We start from the raw sequence: 27,789 nt of genomic DNA on the forward strand, positions 1-27,789 counted from the left end.
ATAACAGTTTGACAGCACTTTCACTGCCATAGCACAATGCTGTGGGGTTCTGGGATTTGTAGTTTTGTGAGATATTTAGTCTTCTTTAACAGAGCTCTGGTGCCACTACAGACTACACATTCCAGGATTCCATAGCACTGTGCCATGGCAGTTAAAGCAGTATCCAACTACATTATTTCTGCAGTGCAGATTAAACACATAACCAAGATATGGGTCTCCTCTGCCACAAAATAAACACATAAAGAAGTAATCAGTAGACTTGGTACTCCTTGCCAACTAGTGATGTGTGGGGAACTGGAAGCAATTTTGAATAGTTACTCTTTTGGAGAACAAATCACAGAATCTTCTGACCAAGAAGCAGCTTGGCAAAGAGTACCTAAAATTAACTGTTTAGGCAATAACTTCCAGAATTCCCCAACCTACATAGTCACTGACTATGCTAAGCTATGTTCTGAGTATGACCGAATGATGTCCTTTAGTTTCTGTACAAATGGCATGCATACAATGTATTACATATACTTCTCAATCACTTCCCACCCACCCACTAGCTTAAATGCATCATACAATGATCTATACACAGTCGACTTCCCAGTTCTGAAAACCACCTCTCAACCACCAACCTCCCACACATAAATTACTCTTTGTTGGCAATTAAAATAGCCATCAGCAATTACCAATTTTAATGAAGCACTAATGGTCCACAAAGGAAGAAGATAAAAGGTTGCACAGATGTGGAAAAAGCAGATTACCTAGGCTCTGTAGCTACACACAAGCAACTCTGCCTACACTGCCATCAAAACACTGTGCTCCATCTACTCTTCTAGAGGCAGTTGAAACACACAGCTTTCCTGTTATCTTTAATCATATGTAACCAAGAACTTAATGCTAGGAGACAATAAAGTACCATGATTGGGATGTACAAACCTATCTGCTGCACCTAGGATATGAAAGTACAGTACAGAGAGAACCTGTTCTTACCATTCCACATGGCATCTTTTCCTACAGATTGCTACCACAAGTAAGAGCAGACTGGTTGCCCAGAGGTTACCTGGTCCTCTTTTATCCAGGCTCAAGGACAGCAAGGAAAATGGAGGACACAGGATTTCCCCCCTCCCTTCAAAAAGCAGCAGAAGGAACATAGCCGTGAAAGGATAGACTGGATCCTGTTTTGAAAAGGAGCGTACAAGCCAGATAGGTATGAAGGAACAACTTCAATTGACTAAGAGGAAATGATTTCCTTTTTCCCTTAGAAAATATCCACCTGATATCCACCTATGGGCAGAGCTTGAAAAATTACTCTACTGAGTACAACTCCCAGAATTCCCTGACCACCATAGCAGCCATGTTGACTGGGAGATTCTGGGAGTTCCAATCTCCCAAAAGCAACTTTTCCAAACCCAAGATGCATTTCTTGGGAGACCTCTGGATCACAAGGGCGAGTTGGATGTTGCCTGATATTATTTATGATCTGTTGGCAGATTACACTCAAGGTTGCCACCTTTGCAGTAGCAGCCCAAAAGATCCGATACAAATCCCTAAAGGCATCAGCAGTATATTGGAAAGGGGATCAGTTGTTATAGCTGCCATTATTATTGCTGGTCCGACATTTTAACCACAGTGCGTCCTTGGTATATGCGGGGGATCCGTTCCGGACCCCCCCGCGTATACCAAAATCCGCGTATGCTCAAGTCCCGTTGTCCCCAATGGTGGCGCGCGTGCACGTGTGCCGCCATTGGGGACAACTTCCCTCTCTCCCCTCTCCTCCCCCCAACTCTTTCCTTCCCTCCCTCCCTCCCTCCCTCCCTCCCTCCCTCCTTACTCCCTCCGACGGAGAGGAGGCCTCTGGCGCTGGTCCTCCAGCGCCAGAGGCCTCCCCTCCGCGGCTACAGCCAGGGAAAAGGCCGGGCGCTGCTCCTGGAGGCCTCCAGGAGCAGCGCCCGGCCTTTCCCCGTCAGCCGTGGCGACGGAGAGGAGGCCTCTGGCGCTGGTCCTCCAGCGCCAGAGGCCTCCCCTCCGCAGCTACAGCCAGGGAAAAGGCCGGGCGCTGCTCCTGGAGGCCTCCAGGAGCAGCGCCCGGCCTTTCCCCCGTCAGCCGTGGCAATGGAGAGGAGGCCTCTGGCACTGGTCCTCCAGCGCCAGAGGCCTCCCCTCCGCGGCTACAGCCAGGGAAAAGGCCGGGCGCTGCTCCTGGAGGCCTCCAGGAACAGCCCCCGGCCTTTCTCCTGGCAGCGGTGGCGGCGCCATGGCGAGGAGGAGGAGGCCGAGCGCCTGGGGCCTCTTCGGCCCCCTCTCCGCCACCGGCACCTGCACCTCGATGCAGGGGCCGAGTGGCGGACTGGAGACCAAGAGGCCTCCAGCCCACCACCCGGCCCTTGCACAGAGGTGCTGGCGGCGGTGGCGGCGGAGAGGGGGCCAAAGAGGCCTCTGGCGCTGGTGCTCCGCTGCCGCTGCCGCCGCCGCAGAAGGGCCGGGTGGCAGGCTGGAGGCTTCTTGGCCTCCAAAACCCCCCACCCGGCCTTCTCCCCGGCTCTGGGTGAGGTGGCGGCGGCAGCGACGCGGCACCGGGGAGAAAAGGTAAGTAAGGAGGGAGGGAGGGAGGGAAGGAAAGAGTTGGGGGGAGGAGAGGGGAGGGAGGGAAGTTGTCCCCAATGGTGGCGCGCGTGCATGCGCGCCGCCATTGGAGACAAAATCCCCGGATTTGCCATGCGCGTATGCTTAAATCCGCGCATGGCAAATCCGCGTATAAGGAGGACCGACTGCATTAGCATCTGGGGTTTTTTCCCCATTTTTTACCTTAGTGATTTCTTTGTGTAATGTGAGTAAATATATCAGTAGTAAATGATTTGTTGTACCAGATACATTGAATTATCAGAATGTTTTGTAATGGATGCTGTGCCACAGAAATAATATCATCATCATCATCATCTCAATATGGTGACTCAAGGCGGCAAACAGCAGATTTAAAACAATACAATTTAAAATAAAAGCAACTACTGGAATGGTTCCACTTTTCCAAACTCTGAAGGAAATATATATTGACTCTTTCCTGTAGAGACTCAGGATACTGCCAAGAACTCAAGGAATGAATGGAGCTGAGCCAGACTGGAAGCACCTTTGCTCAGTGGCAGCAGCTTTCAAGTTCGTCTAGTTCCCATTTTCCCATAATGAAGAGCAGATGAGCATTGATTAATAATAAGCACTTGTCACAGAACAGCTTCAATTTTGTATTATATTTTGTATTATAATTAGACATTCAAACTTCTCTCCACTGCTGATGCTCTCATTAGAGAGCTACAGAAATGTAGGATATGGGGATTGGTTTAAAGGCACACTGGCATATCATGCTTAAAACTTTTTATTTTTAATCTCATAGTTTCCTCTCCACCCATGAAACTCTAGGAGATAAGGTCCTATAAAGAAATGTAGGAAATATTAGCAGTTTCCAAACACTACTTTTCCCTGAATAGTTGTCGCTAACTATAATCACAAAACCAACCTCTATCTATTATGTAGATGAAAACTACTGCAGGAAGTTAGCTGTGAGACCACATGAGAAATTTTTCTAACCATGGCCACAACAGGGTTGTACTAAAGGAGAAGAGACTTAGGACCTGCTGAACCTGCATGTATTAACTTTTCTGCAGAAATAGAGAAGGCATAGAAATCTCCTGTCCCTTTGTATTTGAACAGCCGAATGAACAGAGCCTCATGACTAGATGAACACACCCCCAAGGATCTATGTTTTCTCAAGCCACCATACTATATAACAAACTATTTCTGTAATTTGAAACATTTCACGATTTCTGATATAGAGTAAAATATAAAATGCCAAAAAATCTGTGCACTTGCCATTACTTTGGCATACCTAAAATAACACTGTGGATCATGAACCATAACTACAACTGAGCAACAGAGTCAATTATCTGGGGATGTTTGACATGTTGATTTCTGCAATGGGGCTCCAACAACTTTGTCAGCATAAAATTGGTGTGCCACATGAAGGAGCACTGCATGCAAAGTAGAATAAACTTTTTTTTTGTAAATGACACCTTCAGGGGATTCTGTCCAACCTGTTAATGCTTGCTTGTTGTGAAATCTGAAACTTGTCATTACAAAATTCAGAAGATTCTATGAAATGATGGCAAATAAGAAAAAGATACATTGTATGGGAGCTGCTCATCTTTAAAATAAATAAAAAAATTGATTTATTGTGCTATTGATTAATACTGTGAAATACATTTTTGCTCAGTCACATAACTCATAGCTAGTCACATCAACTGAATGTTTTCTAAATGTTCCTTAGCTGATTTCCCATTCTCCGACAGGGAACTTGAACGCTGCCTTGTTTTTATCACAGGAGGAAATGAAGGGTAAGGCAGAACTTCCAAGCATTGTTAAACTACATTTTTTCACTTTATGCCTCTGATGGAGTAGTTTAGTTTGATAGGCATGTTAAGCATCATATACTTTAACAAGTCATTTAGAGAATTCTACAGATTTAACTGTTTCAACATAGTGTTCCAAAAGATTGCTACTGACTGTTCACTTGTTTAAATGTATGCATTAGAACAGGGATGGGGACAACAGGCCCATCAGATGCTGTTTGACTGCATTTCCATGCTCCCTCCCCCATGTGACTGTGACAATTAGGGCTGGTGGTAATGCCACCCAATAACCTCTGGAGGATAATATGTTCCTATTTCCAAAATTAGAAAATCTCCTTGCTACTATTTTATTAACCCTGCTCCCAAAGAATGTATACTGGTGAGCCTAAGACAGAACTTGGAAATCAGCTCCCCAAGTCCATTAACCAGTAGTGGCCATCCTGGCTGGGGGGTCTGGAAGTTGTTCTCTAAAAATCAACTTTTCTGAGCTCTGGACTTCACCATAACAACTAGGGTTTGTATTTAAAATATAAACTGGGATGAACCAGCATGGTGTAACAGTCTGAATATTGGGCTAGGATATGCTCTGCCACTGAGTTCTCTATGTTGTTGTTGTGGTGTTTAACTGTGGAAGGGGCCATGAGAGCCAGCTCAATGTAGAGGTTTGAGTGTTTGATCAGGACGGAGAAACCAGGGTTCAAATTCCTGCCCTGTCAGGGAAACCCATCTTGGTTAAGTCACATTATCATAGTTTCAGATGAAGGCAATGACAAATTCCTTCTGAATAAATCTTGCCAAGAAAACTGTATTATAGGGTGGCCATAAACTGGAGTTGCCTTGAAAACATGTAACAGTAACAATAACTGGAGTGGTACTACAGTTGTGAATACATGCACACACAACTTGCAGCCCACCAAGGTGAAAACAGTACACCTTCCATTGTGGCCTTCCAGGTGATTGACAAGCAGCAACAAACAATTCCTTCCCCACCATCACACACACACACACACACACACACACACACACACACACATCCTAGTCATGGGGCATAGTACCGAAAGTCACTCAACTTATTCTGGCACCTAAGAGTGTATCCACATTGCAGAAATAAAGCAGTCTGACACCATGTTAACTACCATAACTGCAAAATCTTGAGATCTGTAGTTTAGTGAGGCAACAGAGCTCTCTGACAGACCTGGCTGAATACTCCACCAAACTACAAATCCCAGGATTCCATCCTAAATAGCCAACTATTTGCTGACACTCTGATGCCAAGCAAAATTTCCTGCTTAAGGCAGCCACCTCACTCTGCCTAATGATAAGGTCAGGAACCATGGGCCTAAATCCAGCTGGAGCTTAAAAGGAGTAGAAACCCACTGTATTAATGAAAACTTGGCAGGTAGATTCTTATGTAAATTCCACTGATTCAATGTTTTACTGTAGTTGGGATTAGCAATTAGGTTTAGGTAGTCCAAGGTATCTGGAAGATCACAATTTATGACTAGTGGGCCACACTGGTTTTGTATATTACAAGTTGTGGAAGGCAGATTTATTTCCATGTAATTAACTATCTGTCTGCTATTTGATTGATATATATGATTCATATGGCTAGTACTAAAAGATTTATCTGATTTTGTTCCATAGTTTTTCTGTGTCACTGTTACCACCTTCTTGGAGGCTGCTCCCAACCTCTTGAACTCCCTTCCATGGGAGGCTAGACTGGTCCCCTCCCTCCTAGCCTTTTGCTGCCATATGGAGGGCAAGGGAAATTAATTAACAAAAAGGTGGAATTTCTTTGTACTTGAAATCATCTACACTGAAGCTACAAAAGCTTGCTACATGAACCAATTTTCACAAGGAATATGCTTACTGCTCATAAAAATTGCATAAATCAACAACTTTTGCCTTCATTTTTAATTGAGCCCTGTGTCAGTTTATGTTTTCAGCAAGAGAGCAGCCAGATTCTCTAGTGGCAACCATCCATTCAGGCAATGTGGCAATTACAGAATTGTGGTTTAATAGGTTCCTGGGGTTATAAGTCCTCAGCATCAAAGAAGGAGAACCAACAGCAAAGAATACAAGTAACTTTATTATTATTGCTAGCTAACAATTTCTACTGCAGCAGTAGCACTTAAAGCAGGGAGCCAGGGTTTTCTGCAAGGAACTAGCCACAAGAAACTTTAATCACATGAAACTATTTAAACGTAAATTCTTGCCAATAGTAAAAAAAGAAAAAGTGTATTGTTAAATCAATACATGTGAAGGCCACAGTAGTGATTTAATAACATGAGAGTAGAATGTACCATGGAAACCCAATGGGAGACCTTGGGCAAGTCACACCCTCTCAGCTTTAGAAAAAGGCAAACATCCCCTGAACAAATCTTGCCAAGAAAGCCCCCAATAGGTTCTCCACAGGATCACCATAAATCTGATGGGACTTGCAGGCACACAACAAGAAGAATTATACATATACATGACAATGTTGCCATCAAATGCAGCCTGTTTTAAATTCTTTAAGCCTTTGCACTTCTCTCAATAGTGCTTTTACATTAAGTGCATTACTCTATTTGATCTTTTTGCAAATGGTATAAAGTGCTTTTAAAATTTAACAATTTTGTGAACACTTATTAGTATGTCAAATGTGCTTAATTAAGCCTGAATGTGTTTAATGGCTCTAGCAACTAATTCCATTTCTTTAAAAAGAAGGAGGAGGAAGAGGAGAAATAATCACAGCGAAATACAGGTAAAGCACCCCTAAACTGGAAATCTGAAAGCCAAAATTGTTAATAAGCATTAATAAGCATTTTGCATGGTGTCGTATGGGAGGTGGTAAAGGGGGGTTGACACCACGAGTTATGCCACCAGGTGACGCCAATCCTAGTGACGCCACTATCTAAGACTTCTCTTCACCAGGCTGAACATGCTCAACGCTTTCAACCTTTCTTCATGTTTTGTTCTCCATACTCCATACCTCCTATCATCTCATTTTATTTATTTATGGGATTTATATCCCACCTTTCTACCAAAATGAGATTCAAGGTGGCTTGAATTCTCAATGCCCTTCTCTGAACCTCCGCTTGCCTATCTCTTTCTTATAGTGGGACTATTATTTCCTTCTATTGATCTTAACGCAAACCCTTTTAATACTAAAATTGGTTTGTGAAACTGAGATATGATTCTCTTAGATTTATTTAAACAACACAATCACAAAACTGTACTGCATAGTTTTAAATCATTTTTTAAACCGTTTGGGCTGATTCAGCAGAACTTTGCCAAACACACAGAAAATATCTAAGAGTGCAAAACTGGAATATACAAGCGATTTCCAGAAGAAGTCATGGGTTGGAGAAAAATCGCTCTTTATACACATTAAAGAGTTCCAGAACAAAGTGTTACTGTATATACTCATGTATAAGTCTAGAAATTTAGGTCAAAAAAATTGACCCAAAAAACTGACTCGACTTATCCACGGGTCAATGTAAATATTGTATCTTAACTCTTATTTAAAAGAAGGAACCACCTCCTGATGAAAAGCAAGAGTATAATATGTGAAGCACTGACCCCCTCTACTCTCTCATCCATCCAGTCTTAAGAGTAAGCACATAGAGTTCATTTTATAAGTTCTTTGACATTGTTTTCCTTTAGATCCTTTGCTATATGCACCTAAGTTTTACCCTCGACTTATCCACAGGTCATAGCAAAGTCCAAAACTTGCCCTCGACTTATACATGAGATCGACTTATAGTCGAGTATATACGGTATGTCCCCTCCCTTTAGGATGCAATTGCTTTTCCCCATTTGACAATAAAACATGCAGTAGGAACTGCACCAGTACTACAGCCACAAGTAAGGAAATGTACTATCTAGTGCAGGAATTCTTCAGAATATTATTTGGAATGAAAACATGCAGTCTTTATATCAGACCAGAGATACAGATACACTATGCAACAAATAAACATGCAAAATCTTGTGTATAATTTGTGCATGGCCTTACAGAGGTACTGCTTCTCCCCTACCCCATGTGTCAAACTTACATGGGTTTTGGAGCTTGTCTACAAACACAATTTAGTTTCTAAACATAGATCATATTATCCAGATTACACCATATGAATTATTCTAACCAAAATCTTGATTAGTTTTAATGTTGCACTAGGGATTTTACCTATGTAATCTGCACTGTTCCTGATTATTTCATTTAACAGTTGAATTAAATAGAATTTGAGGGGTAGCGCCTACAGTCCTTAAATTTTGTTTCACACTTTGTTCCATACAAAATGGACCCACACATCCAAGCTATTTCCTCCCCAAATTAACATAAATTCAACATAAATTTTATGATGTCAGATAGAAGTTCATCCTAAATCACAAAGCAAAACAAAACAAAAAACCCCCACAAAAAACAGAAGCCCAAAGTATATCTTCAAGAGATATCTAAAGTAGCTGAAAGGCTAAGACCAGAACTTTACTACAATCTTTGTTATGGTCTCATTCAATACCACACCACATTTTGTGACACTGTGGTGAAGCATGTGGATTTATGTAGCATAACAGTGAAACACTTTAAATTATAGTACAGGTTGAGTCTCCCTTCTCTGAAATGCTTGGGACCAGAAATATTTTGGATTTTGGGGGGATTTTGGAATACCTGTATTTGCAAATGTGTACATAATGAGATATGCTGGAGCCAGGACTCAAGTCTAAAATTCATTTATGTTTCATATCCACCTTGGACACATGGCTGGATTTCCACCTTACTTTTCAAGGAGGCCATTAGTAGAAACAATATTACAAGAGGTGATAAGATAACTAGGTTGAGATTTAACCCTCCTCTGTATTGGGTTAATTGAACAATTATACCCAAATTACCGCATGCAATGCACAAGACTTCTATTTAACACAACAGTTCAGGGGTTACAAATCAGCACCACAAATGCTTGACAACTTGACATAAATCATGATCACTGGAATTTTCAATAAATTAAAAAGGGAAGAAATGTATGTTGTTGTTCATCTTTTAATGTCCCTATCAGAAGTGAAGAGGCAGTACAAACTAGGAAGAAGAAATGTGCACCTAAGCAAAAACGGCGATCAGACTGGACGTTAAATTAAAACTATATGTGCTCATTCTGCTGGAAAAATAACAACCCTGAGCACACTTTTCCACTAGATATTTGAAGACATTCATGATATAATTCTAAGGTTCTGTGGAGGACATCTGTGGGGCTGTAGTATGTCATACTCTCTCTACCTCTGCCTTATGCATTATTATATTGCATTCTTTTAATGTAACATTAATGTATTATTATTAATGCATTATTTTTACTCAACTGTTCTTTAATGTATTGTTTTTGTGCTGGTCTTTGACCATAATAAAGTATCATTCATTCTATACCTCTGCAAATGAACATCTTCCTTTCTGCTGATGGAAAAGGTTTTCTGATGCCTGAGCTTTCTACACTGTGAAAGAAAGAAAAACCTACCACTGTCAATGCTCCACTGTAGATGGGATCAATAACAGGGCAGGCTGTGGGAGTGAGGTGTTGTAGGGTAATGGCTAATCTGAGAATGCCTAGGAGCCAATGGTTAAAATCCTGTTGTTAAAAAAGAAAGAAAGAATACAAGTGCAGTAGCACTGGGAAGCTAGAAAAGGCCATCTATCTCAATTGCTGTCCAGAGAGGAAGTTACACAGGTGATTTCACAAGGCAGCCTTCCCAGAGCATCTTTAGCTCAGAGGGCCATCAAGAAGACAGGCATTTTGGTGACAGTGCTTAAAAGATGGCAAGTTTTTCTCTTGACAGTGATGGAGGGTAGCTTTCTCTGCTTTCATCCCTATGTGGAAAATCCTGGGGGGAAAGTGTACTATATTTATGTAATGATACCATTTGGTCACTATGGTATACCAACAGGCACAGAAGAAACACAGGATTCAGTTCAGAAACTACACCGGCCCCAGAGTTCCTGTAGCTAATCCCCCCCCCCCTACCAATATTGATAGATCAGAGCAGTGAAAAATACCCACCAAACCACCTACCAAGCCTCCCTCCCCTCCTGCTTTGAGGACATAAGCAGTAGTAGCTTACACAGTGGATTCTTCCTTTCACTTGCTATAGTATAGCTTAAACTAGATGTTTACCTTCATTAATAATATGACATATTCAGAATTCATAAAAGTGAGAGTTAAGAACTATTAAAATATAAATATTATTGCCATCAAACAAGTCAATAACCATAATATCTCATCATAAGACAAGCGATTGTCATCTTAAGTGAACAGTGACACTTCAATTCAGCATGTTAACAAAAAACCTGGCAATGAGAGCCAGTAGAATCTTTTAAGTCAGTGAACAGCAAGCTGCTTAACTCAGGAATTCAGAGAGAATTTTTTAGGTTGATTAAATTGTGATTATAGGGAGTAAGTGGAAGGTGCCATATATTAGTGCAAATAATGGCAACAATCTAAATATCATGACATATTTATTATGCAATTCTACATGCTATTTATTTAGTCTATATATCCTGTTTAATTTGAATTCTCATTGAATTAATCTAATTCTCATTGAATCGAGTAGGACCAACCTGCTGCCCTATGTAGTTGAGCAATTACAATCTAGAAGTACTTTCATATTTAGCAAAAATAGCAGTGTCATTTTTATTAAAGAAAAAACAGTGATATCAGCTATCATTTTTAAAAGACAATATAAAATATAGTAAAGAATTTACAACTATAGTGCATTATGTATCTATTATGATTTATATATTCAGTTAGGAAAAACTAGATATTATAAAAATTGTCCTATGCTTGATAATTTCTTGCTAACTTTAACTGTTGTATAAGCTCTTCCATCAAAGCTAAGTTCCATAAAAATATTACACCACTATATAATATGGATTCTTGCCTCTTTTTTCCATATTAAAGAAATTTCTAGTAGAGCAGCCTTGAAAAAAAAGTTAATTTTATAGTCTTCTAAATGTAAGACTAGTAATCCGAATTAATGGTATGTATATCTTAATCTTTTGTTTTCTTATCCCTTCTGCTTCTTGAAAGACCTCTATCTAAAACTAGCTTACTCCCTTAGAATGCTACCACATATGTTTATATATACCTGTGGCATTACATTGGCCACAATTCTACATAAAATCCTAGCATAAAATTCATTTGTGCAAGCAATCTGTTGCAGTTTCTCAGAGTCAGTGCAGTCCCAAGAGCACCCGATCTTTCTACAAGCCCATACACAACGGGGAGCTAACTAACCACTAAGCAGTTGTGAGTACAAGAGAAAGAGTAGCAGCCACCAGGACCAAAGACCAGTTGGCAATGGTGAGTGTTGCATCATCTCTTGTAGGCCAATAAAGAATAAGAATTACAAAACTCAGGGGAAGGTCATTTCATGGCTTCAGGGTAACAATGTAAAAAAATCTTCCCAAAGCACCATTCCTCAATTACACAATGCATTGAGAAAAGGAACTAGTGGTGCCTCATGGGCTGATCAACATAAGATGTCTCACCCAAACTAGTGGAAGAGGTGAGATATTTCTGCAGCTTGACCTATGAGTCACTATGACTGGAACTCAAAGCAAAGCTTGTGAAGCTGGGAAAAGGAGAATAGTACAGAAGTGTGTTTTTCAAGATACATGAGACCCAAGTGGTGAGGGACAGACCTTTCCTCTGGTCATGATATACAACTTTCTAAATATTGTTACAAAATACTGGTAGGAGAGGTATTACTATCCACTAAGAAGTACTGGTCACAAACTGGGGATGGGGGGGTAGTATGGCAGTGCAGGGAACAATCCTATCTATCTGTATCTATGAGATGTACTATGCTCACAAATAAATGTATTTTAAAAGGTAATTATGGAGGGAGTATATCTACACATATAATTTCCCTGAGAATTGGCAACCATTTATCATTTACCGTAGGCCTTTGGTACCTGCTGGGATTGTTCCAGGATCCCTCATGGAAACCAAAATCCATGAACACTCAAATCCCATTAAATACAGTGGCATAGTAAAATTGTGTCCACTAAATAAAATGGCAACATCAAAGTTTGCTTTTTAGAATTTATATTTTTTAATATTTTCAAGCCATGGATGCATGAATCTGTGGATAAAGAAGCCATGGATATGGAGGGATTGACTGTATTTACCAGAATAAAATTAAATCCAGACAAAATATTGACCAACATGTCCTCCCTCTTGTTCTTGTGTGCCTTCAAATCATTTCCAACTTAGGGCAAGATTTCTTCGGAGAGGGTTTGCCTTTGACTTCCACTAAAAATTTTATCACATGAGCAAAAATGAGGGGTTTAAAAAGGCATTTTCCCAGGACATTTGCATGATTTTTCAAATTGCACATCATCGCTCTTAGAGAGGACTTATCCTCTCTAAACACGACACTGTGGGGAAATCTTTGCCGTGATCACGCAAATGTCCCGGGAAAATGCCTTTTTAAACCCCTGATTTCCCCCATGTGATAAAGTCCTAAGACTGAGAGTATGTGTCTTGTCCAAGGGCATCTAATGGGTTTCTATGGCTGAGAGGAAATTCGAACCCTGGTCTCCAGAGTCATAGACCAATGTTCATACCACTACACCATGCTGGCTTTCCCTACATGAAAAATACTGGTAGTTTTCATAGTTCTTTTGTTATTACAGAAAAGAACTCCATCAATGCTCAGTAGAGACTCTGAATAGTTTAGACATAGAATATTTGACTATGAACAACCATGCTAGCTATAGTCTAAAAGGTAATTTTTCCAGGCTCTGCAATACTATACCAAGAAAAGAAAAGACTACATTTCCTCAATCAAATGCAAGATCTTATGAAGCACACATAGCAAGGGTCTGATCCTACATCAAAATTGACTCAAAATAATCCAATGGCATCTAATGCCAAGTAAATGTATTCAAGAACAGGCTACACAACTCTTTTTATGACAGGGCTGGCTAATCATCCATGTTATTGCTAATGGAGCTTTAGCATTACTGGTTTGTCTGGTAATAATGCAACTTTACATTGTATACTGCAAACAATAACAATAAAATAAGTACAACTGGCAAGTAGCCATGCCACTCCATACAACTTAATACCGTAGTCAGGATTTGACTTTACAATCTAAAAATATTTTTTGTCAATTTCACAAGGTCACATTTCCCAAACATTGCTTGCACTGGCCTAAATGGCACACTGAAAGCTGAAAGAAAAAACACAAAAACTGATCTTTTAACAAGAAAAAAAAATCACAAAACATGTGTTTGTCTATGCATAAAAAGCCTCTTGGAATATACATTATAATGCAACAGAAGGACACAAGCAACACAAAATACCCAATCTTCATCTTTTCTTTGGAATATAGCACCTGATTCAATTCACATTTTTACTAAAAATAAATCTGTCTCTGTTTCTGACTTATTTTTCCACCTTCCCTCTAGGGACAGAACAAAACTCAGTGATACCTGATGTCCCAGGTTCAACCCTGGACTTAAAACATCAAGTAAAACATCATCAGAAAGACCCCGCATAGCCAGTGACAGTAAACACGAGGCAAATACAACGTATGGGACTTCTCTCTCTCTCTCTCTCTCTCTCTCTCTCTCTCTCAAGAACCCTGAGATCCACCAACTGGAGTCTTGTTCCAAAAACACACACTTAGAATTAAAGGATTCTGAGTTCACAAAATTGATCTGAATAACAAAACTGAAAGGAATTCATAGTCCTCCAACATAAAAAATATATGCCCGATAACCAACAAGCTGTCTTCATTTCTGCAGTATAATTTGGAAATTAAGAGAGGGCATCATTTTCTATATGGATAGAGGCAGCCTGGGAAACAGGAGGGAGAGAGAGAGATGGCATAATAAATGGATCACCAGCTTATTCTGGTGTGCCTCTAAAATGGCTCACAGAACTTACACTTTCAACCTTCCCTAGAAGGGTGACTCCTCTGCTGAAGTTCTTAGTATGGGGCTGTTGCTACAAAGACAAAAACAGAGACAGAAGGCTGTAAGCTGGGGTTGTTCCTCCTGCCTTAATTGCCTTCCTTTTTCACTGAAACCTAAACAGCTGTTGTAACATGTCAACAAGTATGGAAAACAGAAGTGAAGACATTTCTTTTTAAAATGTTTATGCAACCCCTATTAGGTGCGTAGTACAGGAGAACCACATATTTCTCTTCGGCAATTTGAAAAATGCAGATGGAAGCATCAGCTAAAAAACACAAAAGCTTAAATGTCTTCTCTACAAAAATCACATTCACATTTACTGGTTCTCATTTAAGAACCCTTTCACACTACACGTTAATAGCACTATGATTCCAATGTAAATGTCATGGTTGCATCCTATGGAATCATGGTGTTTCTAGTTCAGTGAGGCACTAGAGCTCTCTGGCTGAGAATTCTAAATACCACTCCCTAAACTGCACATCCCAGGATTCCATAGGATGCTGTCATATAGTTAAAGTGAAATTATAGTACTATAATTACGGAGTGTGAAAGAGCCCCCGGTGCTATGATGCAAATACCATACCTCATCCACAGAATGTTACAACGGGTCCAGATGATGTCATATTTCACTTACATGTTTTCTCCATTGCTTCATTTACCTTTTTTTTACTGTCCACACACTGACAAAAAAGCTGTTCACAAAAGAAAATGTGTGCATTATCTTTATATTAGTAGTGCTAAGAATGTAAGGGAAACTACCAAAGTAAAACATATTTTCTCTCCAATGTTTAGATCAACAATTTAATGAATGAGGCAGAGCTCAGTGACTGAGATAACAGTTTGCATGCTCAGTCCTGGCCATCTCAAAAAAAAAACACTTATCCAGAAACCTGAGAATCACTGCCTGTCAGTGTGACATTAAGTGGGCCACCTTTATATGACAGTTCCCTTTGTCATATATTTATTCATCTTCAATTAGACAAGACATCTTCTCTTGAATACTTACAAGACAATGTTTTTTACCGGGGATGTTGAGAGGCATTATTATATGAAAACTTGAATAGTATATATTTTTGGTGATTGTTGTTAATGCCACCAAGTTGGCTTTGACATATGCATGAGAGACCTCCAGGGTCATCCTATCATCAAAAAGCCCAGCTCAGATCTTGCAGACTGAGGACTGACACTTCCTTGATTGAGTCTATCCACCCATAATGTAGCCTTCCTCTTTTCCTATTACCTTCAACTTTACCAGGCTTTTCTATTGAGTAATATTGTCTTTTGGTTAGGCCTCTTCTTATGTTGAAGTCATATGCCCAGTGAAAAAGATTACTCCACTGCAGCACCTCTCAGCTTCTGGGACAGAATCTACTTGAAAGCATGGTCTGAGCTTCTCCTGAATCTTCTTCAAAATATGTTTGATCCAGGTAAACTCCTGGCATGCCACATTAATGTTTTTAATCTGACTCTGAATTAGTCTTGCAAGCCACATGGATGTATAAAATTGGAGTAAAAGTGTGCCGGCAGTGTGTATGTGAGCCTCTCATTAGCATGAGATCCAGTACTGTCTTGTCTACATGGATTGGGATGAACTGTAACCCTTGGCTGTTGCTTTCTAAAACTCCCAGATGCATGCACATGTGTGCTCTTCCAGAAAATATTTTTAATAATGTGTATTCACATGCACAAATTCAAATATCTTGCCAGGTTGTTCATTGGTAACATGTTTATTTGTATTTTAAACACCACCTTATCCATGCCTTGTTTTTGCACACCCTTCTATGTCACCTCTCCTTTATCCTATATCTGCCTACTCGAAGGTATGCCCCATTGACTTCAGTAGGACTCCAACTGATCTCTCGCTTTGGTGCGAAAAAGCGAGGGAGACCAGATTTTCTTGAAGTGGCCTAAGGGTTTGAGGGAGCCTGCGGAGATTTTCTGGGCCTCTCTCAGCCCTCAAACACTGGATCTGCAAAGTGGCTGCTGTAAAGGGCTCTAGATCCTCACAAAATGTTGCAGTGCAAGGCTCAGGGCCAGACTTGCCAGAAGCAGCAATAACAGTGAAGGATCTCCAGCCAGCCAGCCAGCCAGCCAGCACCCAGTTCCCATGGGTCACTCAAAGCCACACCTTTGTACCTGCCGACTTATGTCCCTGCTGGCGAACATGTAGCCTTCCTCCCACATCAGTCTGAAGCTAATATTATGGAGCATATAAGCATATGCTCCCAGGCTGGACATCCTGATGTAGGATCAAACTTGAGATTGGACATCTTGGTGTAGGATCAAACCTGAGATTGGACGGGGTAATGGACCACATGTAAAAAGGATGAGGCAGAGGGGAAGGGGGTGTCAGAATACAAGGTGATTCTTTTTTTCCCCTCAAGCAGGAAGAAAACGGTTTAGCTCAGGAGTCAGTACAGGACTAGAAATAGGGCTGAACTGCATTATGTGTAGATTAGAGCAGGGGTAGGCAACCTTTTTGAGCCGGGGGCCGGGTTGCTGTCCCTCAGACAACTGGGGGGCCGAAGCAAATAAATAAATAAATAAATAAATTTTTAAAATAAATAAATAAATAAATAAATAAATAAACCGGAACAAATGTAGGACAAAATTTTCAAATGGAGGACACTTTTTTTTAAAAAATGGAGGATACGCAAAAAAATTGCTGATTTTTAAAAAATGTTAATATAAATGCATGTTTCAGAGGCTTCTATAGACAATTGCCCCCCTTGCCTGCCGCTTGCCCCCCCTTGCCCGCCTCCTCCTGATAGGCCAAAGGCTCTGGCAGCAATTGGCGGCAGGACCAGGCTGGGGCCGGTCCCAAGGCCTTGCCGGGCTGCATCCGGCCCACGGGTCGTAGGTTGCCTACCCCTGGATTAGAGCAACAAATGGTATGCACAACTTATTCTCAAGCTCAGATCCAAATGTCCTTTTCCCCCCAACCTAGCATATGCATTGTAAGGGAACTACACTTTTTCTTCATGCAAGTGTCATATTTGAGCTATTTACCACACACCCAATACAAGGTTGCTTTGAAAACAATGCAGGTGTATCCAGAAAGCTACAGCCAAATGGATAGCTGAATGGGATCATATTATATCCATTTATCACCTTCACTGGACACTAATTTTCTAAGTTCACTGTTAGAATATCTCAGCATCTCAGAAATCACCTGCCATAGGAAACTATTCCTCTCTGCTTCAGAGGTCTTTCTGGTTGTTCCTTTGTAAAAATTTAGTTAGTAGGGATAAGAGAAAGGGACTTTTTGGTGAATGGTCTGCCCTAGTTACACCTTCCAATTCCTGGTTTCAAGTGCAATCTGAAGACAATTTCATCTGTGTTTTTTTAATAACGGCTTTGTCACTATTTCTTCTTTTATTGCTTCTACTGTCTTACTTCTTGCTATCTATTTTAGCTGGTTTTATACTGAATTACATTTGTCCTTTTGTATACTCAGGGAATCCATTATGGACCCCCCTCACAGATAAGAAAAAATGTGGGGCCTCAAATCCCGTTGTTCCCTATTGCCATAGACAACCAGTGTGGCATAGTGGTTTGAGTGTTGGACTGTTACTCTGGAGACCAGGGTTCAATTCCCAGCTCAGCCATATAAACCCACTGGGTGACCTTGGGCAAGTCGCACACTCTCAGTCTTAGGGGAAAGCAATGGCAAACCTCCTCTGAACAAATCTTGCCAAGAAAACCCCATAAGTCGGAAGGCACACAATAAAAAGAAAATTACTGAATATCATCCCCACAAAGAGCTTTTAAAATCTGTTGTTTAATAGATTGTAATTTGTACCTATGTTTGTTCTGCCTCTTCTCTGACTTTGACCACCACGCAGAATGTAGCTGTGCAAACCACTGACACTGAATCAAGGTTCGAATCCCTACTCAGTGATGGAAATCCACTGTCTGACCTTGGGCAAGTCACACTCTTTCAGCATCTGAAGTAGTCATTGGCAAACTCCCTCTGAACCAATCTTGTCAGAAAACCCCATGACAGGGTCATCATAGGCCATAGGGTCACCATACGGCAGAAAATGACTTGAAGGCACACAACAACAACAACAACAACTTCTTTAATAGTAATAAAAGAAAGAATGAACAAAAGGGGAAGGAGGTAGCAGTGATTATACTTGTGCACTTTTTCTTGTATCCATTATCTCTTCTAGGAGAAATAGAAGAAATAGGAGAAATAATAAAATTATGCCAATGCATTTGAGCACCAAGGGCTCATAACATATTTCAGAAATAATAATGATTTACAGATTGAATATCCCTTATCTGGAATTCTAAAATCCTCCAAAACTGTCCACATGCATGGCGGAAATAGTGACACATTTGCTTTCTGATGGTTCAGTGCACACAAGGTTTGTTTCATGCTCAATTTTTAAAAAATATTATGTATAAAATTACCTTCAGGCTATGTGTATAAGGTGCATATGAAACATAAATGAATTTCATGTTTGGATTTGGGTTCCATCTCTAAGGTATCTTATTATGTATATGCAAATATGCCAAAATCCAAATCTTTTCTGGTCCCATGTATTTTCAGTATGGGAGACTCAACCTGTAATAAGTTCAAAGTTTATTGCAATGCTCCTAAGATGCATGTGTCAAAAGTCACTGTGGAAAAATACAATGGCCTTTCATAGTTATTTCATTAAAAACAAAACAGATGCACCTACATGTATGTGCACACAAATCCACACACCATATTAGACCTCAGCAGACATTTTCACAACGGTTATTAGTGTTCTACTATAATTTACTGTCTTGCATTGGATTTGTACTATTCACTGCTCGGATACGTAGGGACTTTGCAGCATACACATAAAAATAAACAAAAGAGGAACAGTTTTAAATTACATATCTAGAGGACTGCAACATGACCACTGAGGCTTCAAAATTCTCCCAGCATTCCTGGTTGCTAAACTGTATGCAGAAGATCAATACTTGGCAAATATATCCTACTCAGAACGTGTGCTCCCTCATTCTCCCAAAGCACAGATTACAGAAAACAAGACAGAGCAACATATTCTAAAAGTGTGTGGTGTTTAATCAAGTTTGGAACTGGACCAGGGACACCCAAGTTCTCAGGCTCAGTCATTAGCATCTTCATCTTCCCTCAGTCTTAGCTATCTCACATAACCAGTGTTGGTACAGCGATCAGCGTGTTGGACTGGGACTTCAAGGTCCAGGTTCAAATCCTTGCAGAGGTATGAAACACAATGAGTGGCTCTAGATCCTTACTTTCTTTTGGCTTGCCCTATATCACAGGGTTGTTGTTGTGAAGATAAGCAGGGGGAAGCAGGAGGGAGCCACACACATTACCCTGAACACATTGGAGGAAAAGCCAGATAGAAACATAACTAACAAATGCATTCAAAATAGTCATGAGACTTGTGGGTCATGCTGGGTTGAGCTTCTTGAGGGATGGTGGGACACAATAAAATAAACAAACGAAATCAAAGATTGATGGTTTCATAGAGGAACCTGGACAGTCAGCATGGCATAATGGTTTGAGTGTTAGACTACAATTTTGGAGACCATGGTTAGATTCCTGCTTGGCCATGAAACCCATGGGGCGAACTTAAGCTAGTCACATGCTCTCAGCCTCAGAGGAAGGTCATGGCAAACTTCCTCTGAACAAATCTTGCCTAGAAAATCTCGTGATAGGTTCACCATGTCGGAAATGACTTGAAGACACACAAAACACACATAGAGAGACCTGAGGAAAGGGAATCTCATCCCCTCCTGGAAGAAAACTTGGGGTATCAAACAAGATAGGACAGAATTTCCCCCAAGCTTTAAATTAAAAACCTATCAAGGCCTATGTGCACCTAAACGCAATATCTTACTCAAAGGTTTCTTAATGATTTATTCATGGCACTCCTTTTCAGAGGCAGGAATCAGCAAAAAGCTCCTCCAAGTATGTACAGAGTATGTACTTTCTGCCCCACCCTTTCTGAAGCCACAATTTTAGGATTAAGCAGAAGAGCTCTCAGGATGGAGGTGAAGCTCCTACAAAGGTTTATCTTGTCTCTCATTTTAGAAATGAATCGCAGCCTGATATAGAATGGAAAAAAAAGGTAAAACTGAGGTGGTTCCCCCTACATCCCAGAGAGTTTATCTCTACAACAATCAATCTTAGAACTTGCTTTTCGTGGAAGAGTATGGAATAAGAGGTAGGAATTAAAAGCCATGCCTCTGAGCATGTGCAGACTGCCCGCTCCATGAGAAACTGGACTCCACCTATTTGACAAAGGGCTAGGCATTTGGCCTCCAGTGAGTGACCCCAGGCAAGTCACACTCTCTCAGCCTCAGGGGAAGGCCATGGCAAACCCCCTCTGGAACAAATCTTGCCAAGAAAACCCCATGAAGGGTTTGCCTTAGGGTTGTCATAAGTTGGAAACGACTTGAAGGCACACAACAACAACAACAACAACAACAACAACAGGCTTGAGACCTGGGTACCATCCTTTTCAAGAAACTGCCTGTACTCTCCCCTCAGCCCCAGAGTGACCAGACGTCCTCCTTTTGCAGGACATGCCCAACCTATTCAAGCTTCTGTCCAGCAGGAATTCTAAAAAGTCCTCCATTTCAAGCAGGGCGAAGAAGCATGAATTTACATTTATATTGTGTTTAGCTTTTTATCTGGTCAGGTCCTCCATTTTTCCTCGAAGGCCCTCCATTTTGTCCTCCTTTGCAGAGGGGACATCTGGCCACCCTCTATTCCCCAAGAGGCATCCTCCATTTCAACCCTCTGTCCGGGAGGGACTGCAACACGTCCTCCATGTTGAGCCTGACTAAAAGAAGACTAGAAGAATGCATATGTATTATATCAGTGTTGGGTTGTTGAAAAAGCTCTTGATGTGGCTCTGTCCTCCATCTTTTCCCCTCAGAGGTCCTCCGTTTTAAGGTGTGAGGAGCCTTGGCCAGTCCTCCCAGTCCCAGAACCCCATTGTATCACACATATCACGCACATCATACACACATCACACACACACACATGCATCACACTCACACAAATACATCTCACAGAGGTAGGTATCATACACTGATACACACATCCCACTGGTCACATCACACACATATATCTCACCCACATCACACTCACACACATATCACACTCATACACATATCACACTCATACACATATCACACACACATCAAGCTCACACAACTATATTACACACACACATCAAGCTCACACAAATATATTACACACAGAGACATACATCATACACACATCACACTCATACATACATATATCACACACAGAGACACATACATATCACACTCACACAAATATATCACTCACGGACACACATCCTACACACATCACACACACACAAATGTATCACACACTGAGATACACATCCTAGACACATCACATTCATACACATCCCACACATATACTGTATCACACTCAGACACACATATCATATTCACATACATATCACACATATATCACACACACCTCATACTCAGACACACATATCACACTCACACAAAGAGACACCCATCACGCCATACCACACTCACAGATACATATATTCCACGCACAGACACACATCACTCACACAAATACATCACACATCCTACACACATCACACACAGACACATCACACCTATACACACCACTCCCACTCAGAGACACCCATCGCACCCACATCTATCACAGCCAGACATGCCTATATCACAGAGAGAGAGAGACAACTGGAGGTGTCCCCCATTGAGTCCCTGTGTCCGGGAGGGGCTGCAGGGCGTCCTCCATGTGGAGAGGAGGCTACAAGGGTGGTATCAGTGCTGGGAGTGTCCCTCCATTTTGAGGCGAGGCGCCCAGAGGTGCCCTTCCTTCCCCGGGGGGAGGGAGAGAGGGAGGGAGGGACTCACCGAGGGTCTTGACGGCGACCTGGCGTGTGAGCGGCGGCGGGAGGTTGATGCAGACGAGGTCGACGTCGTGGTGGAGCAGGACCTCGTCGATGCGGCTGGTGTGGAAGGGGACGCTCATCTCCCTGGCCAGCTCCTCCGCCTCCTCGGGGGTCCGGCCCCACAGCGCCTTCACCGAGAAGCCCTCCTCCTTCAGCAAGGGCACGATCACGCGCGCAGTCAGGCCCGTCCCGAACACACCCACCCCGGGAAGCATGGCGGAGGCGGCCCAGGAGGACCAGGAGGAGCAGGCGGCAGCGGATGCCTGCCAGGGGACCCTCTGCCTCTGCCTCTGCGCTCCTCCTCACCTTTCCTCCTCCTCCTCCTCCTCCTCCTCCTCCACCTCCAACCCGCCTTTCTGCAATATGCCCTGCCCCTCTTCCGCAGCAGCAGCAAGGAAAGCAAGGCTTGGCTGCTCCTGCTCCTGCTCCTGCTGCTTCTTCATTCCGCAAGGCGCCCTCCCTCTCCCAAAAAGGCGCCAGGTTCCCGCTCTCCTCCTCTCCCTACAGACCCGCCTCGGATCCGCAACGCAGCAGACGACGGCGACGACGACGCTTCCTCCTCCTCCTCCTCCTCTTTGGCTCCCCGCCGCTCTAGAGCCCCGTCATCATCACACTCACAGAGACACACATATCACATTCACACATACATGCATATATCACACACAGACACATATCATACACACACATCACACATACAAATCACTCATACACACATCACACACACACATATCACACACGTATCACATCCACACATACATATATCACACACAGAGACACACATCACACAAATATATTACGCACACAAGCATCACACACATATATCACACAGACATCACACTCAGACACACATATCAGGTAGACACACATCACATTCACACCAAACACACACCACATTCACACATCACACACACATATATATCATACACCACACACACATATCACACTCACACCACACACACACACACATATCACATTGACACATCACACACACATATCACACTCACACCACACACACACATCACACTCACACACATATCACACTCACACCATACACACACACAAACCTTCATGCTCACACATATATCAGACACACATCACACAGAGATATATATCACATACACACATATCACACAGACACACATCCCACTCACAGAAAGAGTGAGAGAGAGCTCCCTGGTTTTCCTCAGCTCCTCCTCAGCTTCACCCTGGCCACTCTCTCTCTCTCTCTCTCTCACCACATTCATCATCACCAGCGTCATGTTATTGTTATTGTTGTTATCCAGAACATAGCTAGAGGTAGCCATGTTGGCCATATAGCAAAACTGTTTGATGTTATTGGATTTTTTGTTGTTATTTTGGTCAATGTCCCCCATTTTTTTCCTTGAATGCCCTCCATTTTGATCAGATGCCCTAACTGCAAAGGAATGATGATGAGGCACCTCAAAATGGAGCACATTCAAGAAGAAAAAAATGGAGGACACTGACCAAATAGCAGTTTCAAAGATTGACAGGAATCTAACCCATGCTCAGAATGGAGGACATTTTGGAATTTTTCATGGCCAGAAGGCTCCACCTCCTGGAAAGAGGAGCAGGTGACCAGATGTCCTAACAGCAAAGGAGGACAAGGCACCTCAAAATGGAGGGCATTGACCAAATAAAAGCTAAAAACACTGACATAAATATAGTTTCAGGCTTCTCAGCCATGCTCAAAATGTATGGAAGACATTTGGGAATTCTTCCTGGACCAAAGGCTGGAAATGTAGGGTGTGTCCTGAAAAAGGAGGACCTCTGGTCACCCTGAATAGTAGTAGTAGTAGTAGTCGTAGCAGTAATAGTGTGGAACCAAACAAGAGTACTGGTTCTCTGTTTTGACCTCTTGTTTTAACTCTTCATAAAGTGTCCACAAAAAGGCACCAAGGGGCAGCCAACAAGTGGCTTGGCTCTGAACACAGTTGCAGCGCAGAAGCCACCCAGGACTTAATCCTCCTTGTTCTCTTCCTCCTCCTCCTCCTCCTCTGCCATGATGTTCATCACCACAACATCCTCCTGAGCATTGTGAGGGAAAAGGAGGAGTTTGGGCCTCCACCTCCTGCCTAGTTTCCCTCCCTCTCCAAGCAAAAGAGACGCCTTCTTTCCCTCTCAACATGTCGCCTGGCCACCAATCCCACCCAGGCAAAACTCAGAGGATTCACGGCCTCTGAAAAGCCAATTAAAAAGAAAATAAAGCCCCAGGAATTGCTGACAGGCAGAGCTGGCTGTGTGCAGTGTTGTGTGCAGTTCTGACACACAGACGCACAGGCCCTGCATAAAGGACGCCGAAAGGTCAAGAGAAGAGCAATGCAGGCCACAGCAGTCTGTGTGGTTGTGTAGCTGCCGCCGGCCTTTCTCACAAGCAACAACCCTGGCGGCCACAGCAAGGGACAAGCCAGGGCAACAAGCGTTGGTGCATACACACACAACGCATACACACATATACTACATGCACTGCCCTTCCTGAGAAGCACACACTTTTAATTAATTCTGCTTGCTCAAGCAAAGCCTGGAAAGCCTGTCTTTGTAACATTCAAGACATATAGCTGTCTTTGGAAAATCAGTGTGCAAAGGGATCTTGTGAAAGCCAGCATGGCATAGTGGTTTCAGCATTGGACTATGACTCTGGAGACCGGGATTCGAATCCCTGCTCAGGGTGACCTTGGGTGGGTCACACTCTCTCAGCCTCAGGATGGCAGTGGCAAATCCTCTCTGAAGAAACTTGCCAAGAAAACCCTGTTGTGGGGTCGCCATTAAGTTGGCCATAACTTGAAGGCACAGAACCACAACAGCAAAAGGGATCTTGTAGCAGCTTTGAGACGTAACTGAAAGAAAGAAGCTGGTAACATGAGCTTTCATAGAGCCCAACATGCATCTGAGGAAGTAGGTTCAAGTCTAGGAAAGCTCATGCTACCAGCTTCTTTCTTATAAAAAGACATTGTTTTTAGACATATGCTTTGTTCTTTGCGTGTGTGTGTGTGTGTGTGTGTGTGTGTGTGTTTTATAACAAAAGCAGTGCAACATAGAAGATCAGAAGAAAGTGCTTTTCCATTCTAAAACATGGTACAGGTTGAGTCTCCCTTACCCACAATGCTTGGAATCAGAAGTGGTTTGGATTTCAGATTTCTTTATTTATTTCATTTTTAGAATACGTGCACAGTATTTGCACCTATGTAAATAATAAGGTATCTTGGAGATGGGACCCAAGTCTAAACACAACATTCATTTAAAAGGTGGAACATTTTATAGTAAAGTAGTAAATGTTATAGTACAAGTGGAGTCTCCCTTACCTTCTCCAAAATCCTTGGGACCAGATGTGTTTTGGATTTTGGAACTGTACTTACATACAGTTGTATTTGCATTTGCATATACATACATAATGAGATATCTTAGAGATGGGATCACATCTAAACACAAAATTCATTTATGTTTCATATCCACCTTATACATACCACCTGAAGGTAATTTTATACAATACTTTTTTTAAAAAATTGGTTGAAACAAAATTTGTGCACATTCAACCATCTGAAAACAAAGGTATCACTATCTCAACAACCCATCAAAGAAGTTTCGGATTCTGGAGCATTTTTGGATTTCAGAAGGGGACTCAAGCTGTATGATGACAGGTTTGACCTAATCCTATTTTTGTATTTACTCATTACCTTGCTTATATAAGGAATGATTCCTGAGATTAAAATACCATATTTTTTAAACACTTCCATTTTCATTCAGTTTTCACAGCAGATGAATTCCTCACCTCTATATCACTTTTAGGAGTAAGTGATATTTGGGAGAGACAGTGATATTTAGAGTCTTTTATAAATGACATTAAAACATGCAGATTTGTGGTTGACAGGTTGAAAATTATGGTGTACAATTTAGCTCTTCATAATAGTGCTCTCCCTCTCAAGCTCCTTTACCTGACTATTTGCATCCTGGCAACAGCACATTCCACATTTTATTCACCCTCAGCTCCTCATTTAAGGTTTTTATACTAACTCTTTGACCCTGCTTTTCTTGGAGTGTATCAACATTATGTCATTATTGTAGTTCAACACCACGTTTTTAAGTCATTGATCTATACAATCCTGGTTAGTTTGGTGTGGTACAGAATTTGGAATTACACAGAGTTCTAATACTGTATTGTCCTTCAGAATGTAATTGGAGCAGAGAACTGTAAGTACATCATAAACTACAAATCCCAGGATTCTATAAACGAACCATTACACTTTAAATGGCAGCAGACTACTATAACTTGGTAGTGGAGATGCAGATTGTTATTCTCGTAACAATTTTCCTATTCATTTTCCATCTCTGAGTGTTCCTGCCTAAACACAAAGCACATTCCTCCTGTCTCTGTAATACACCCAATATAACAATTTACATTTCCATGCAGGCCTGGATTAAGGTATGCTGAAATCCTAAACTGTGTCAAGATGAAAAATGCCACATTAAAGGAACCATAAAGCATTGATTATCTGTCTGTCTTGGTTTTATTTAGAGGCCCTCAGAATCTGAGACCCTAAATTGCAGTTTACATACATTGTACCAAAATCTGGTAACCTGGTCGACTCCTCAGATTCTGTCACTGATCATTTTCACAAAATGTTTAAAAACATATGTTGGAAGATGTTTGCATTCTCTTCCCCCCTCCTTATATAGATAGGGATTTCCTGCATGCAGACCTTTTCTCTCTTTCCTCTTATTCAAGCTAACCATCTGAATTGCCCTACAACATCCTGTGACACCCATCTTGGTCGCTGGCTAATGGGAGGATGAGGTGCGAAGGAAGGAGTCAATTGGGATCATCATCACCATCACCACCACCATCATCATTCTTCCCCATAATAACAATTCTAGCCACTGTACAGTATAACATTTTTAATGTTCCATGCAGCTTAGATGCATTTTCTAGTTGAAAATCTTGACAACCCTGCTCAGTACACCAATATTAATGTACCCCGTTTTTCAGATGAGGGACGCTGAGGCCAAAAGAGACTGGCTGACCAAATCTCTTGCTATGTTCATGACAAAAATAGATGCATTTTCTTAGCCACATTCTGCTATAACACCTAACCCTCAGGCCCACATTCTGATCTCATGTGGTACAGTGACATTAATGGAATTTATTTCCAGATGTGTGTACAGAGTGCATTTTGATCTAAATGTCCCCTTTTACTGTTTCTTAAAGAATGTCCACAATACCCTGATTTGACTGGATTCCCCCCCCCCCCCTTAGCTGCCTTTTGAAACTGGGATCTGCCCAAGGCAGTTTCAATATTAAAAGAGTAAAATTTAGTTTCAAATTCATCATAAAACACCTTATATTTAAATAATTTTAAAATAATTCTAAAATAATATACCATTTCAAATACCTAACACACATGAGCAAATGCAGTAAAAATGTTTTAAAGCTACTCCCCAAGCGATTAATTCTTTGAAAGCTAGAGTTGCTAATGGTTGGAAAAGGAAAGGGAAATTAGGAATAATT

At 41.6% G+C, this 27,789-nt stretch overlaps 1 protein-coding gene across 1 annotated transcript in view; it reads right to left on the reverse strand.

Moving 5' to 3' along the window:
* The window catches only part of LOC149317055 (glucose-fructose oxidoreductase domain-containing protein 1-like), a 59,796-nt gene extending 37,291 nt beyond the window's left edge, over positions 1-22,505 (reverse strand). The window contains exon 1 of the mRNA XM_089516744.1: positions 22,231-22,505. Coding sequence (XP_089372870.1) covers positions 22,231-22,483 — 253 coding nt within the window. The 5' untranslated portion in view covers positions 22,484-22,505. The remainder of the gene's footprint in view (positions 1-22,230) is intronic.
* Positions 22,506-27,789: the final 5,284 nt, after the last annotated feature.

The sequence above is a fragment of the Sceloporus occidentalis genome, unplaced genomic scaffold, assembly GCF_023333645.1.
Source record: "Sceloporus occidentalis isolate IW3139 unplaced genomic scaffold, rSceOcc1.0.p SCAF_3, whole genome shotgun sequence".
Lineage (NCBI taxonomy): Eukaryota > Metazoa > Chordata > Lepidosauria > Squamata > Phrynosomatidae > Sceloporus > Sceloporus occidentalis.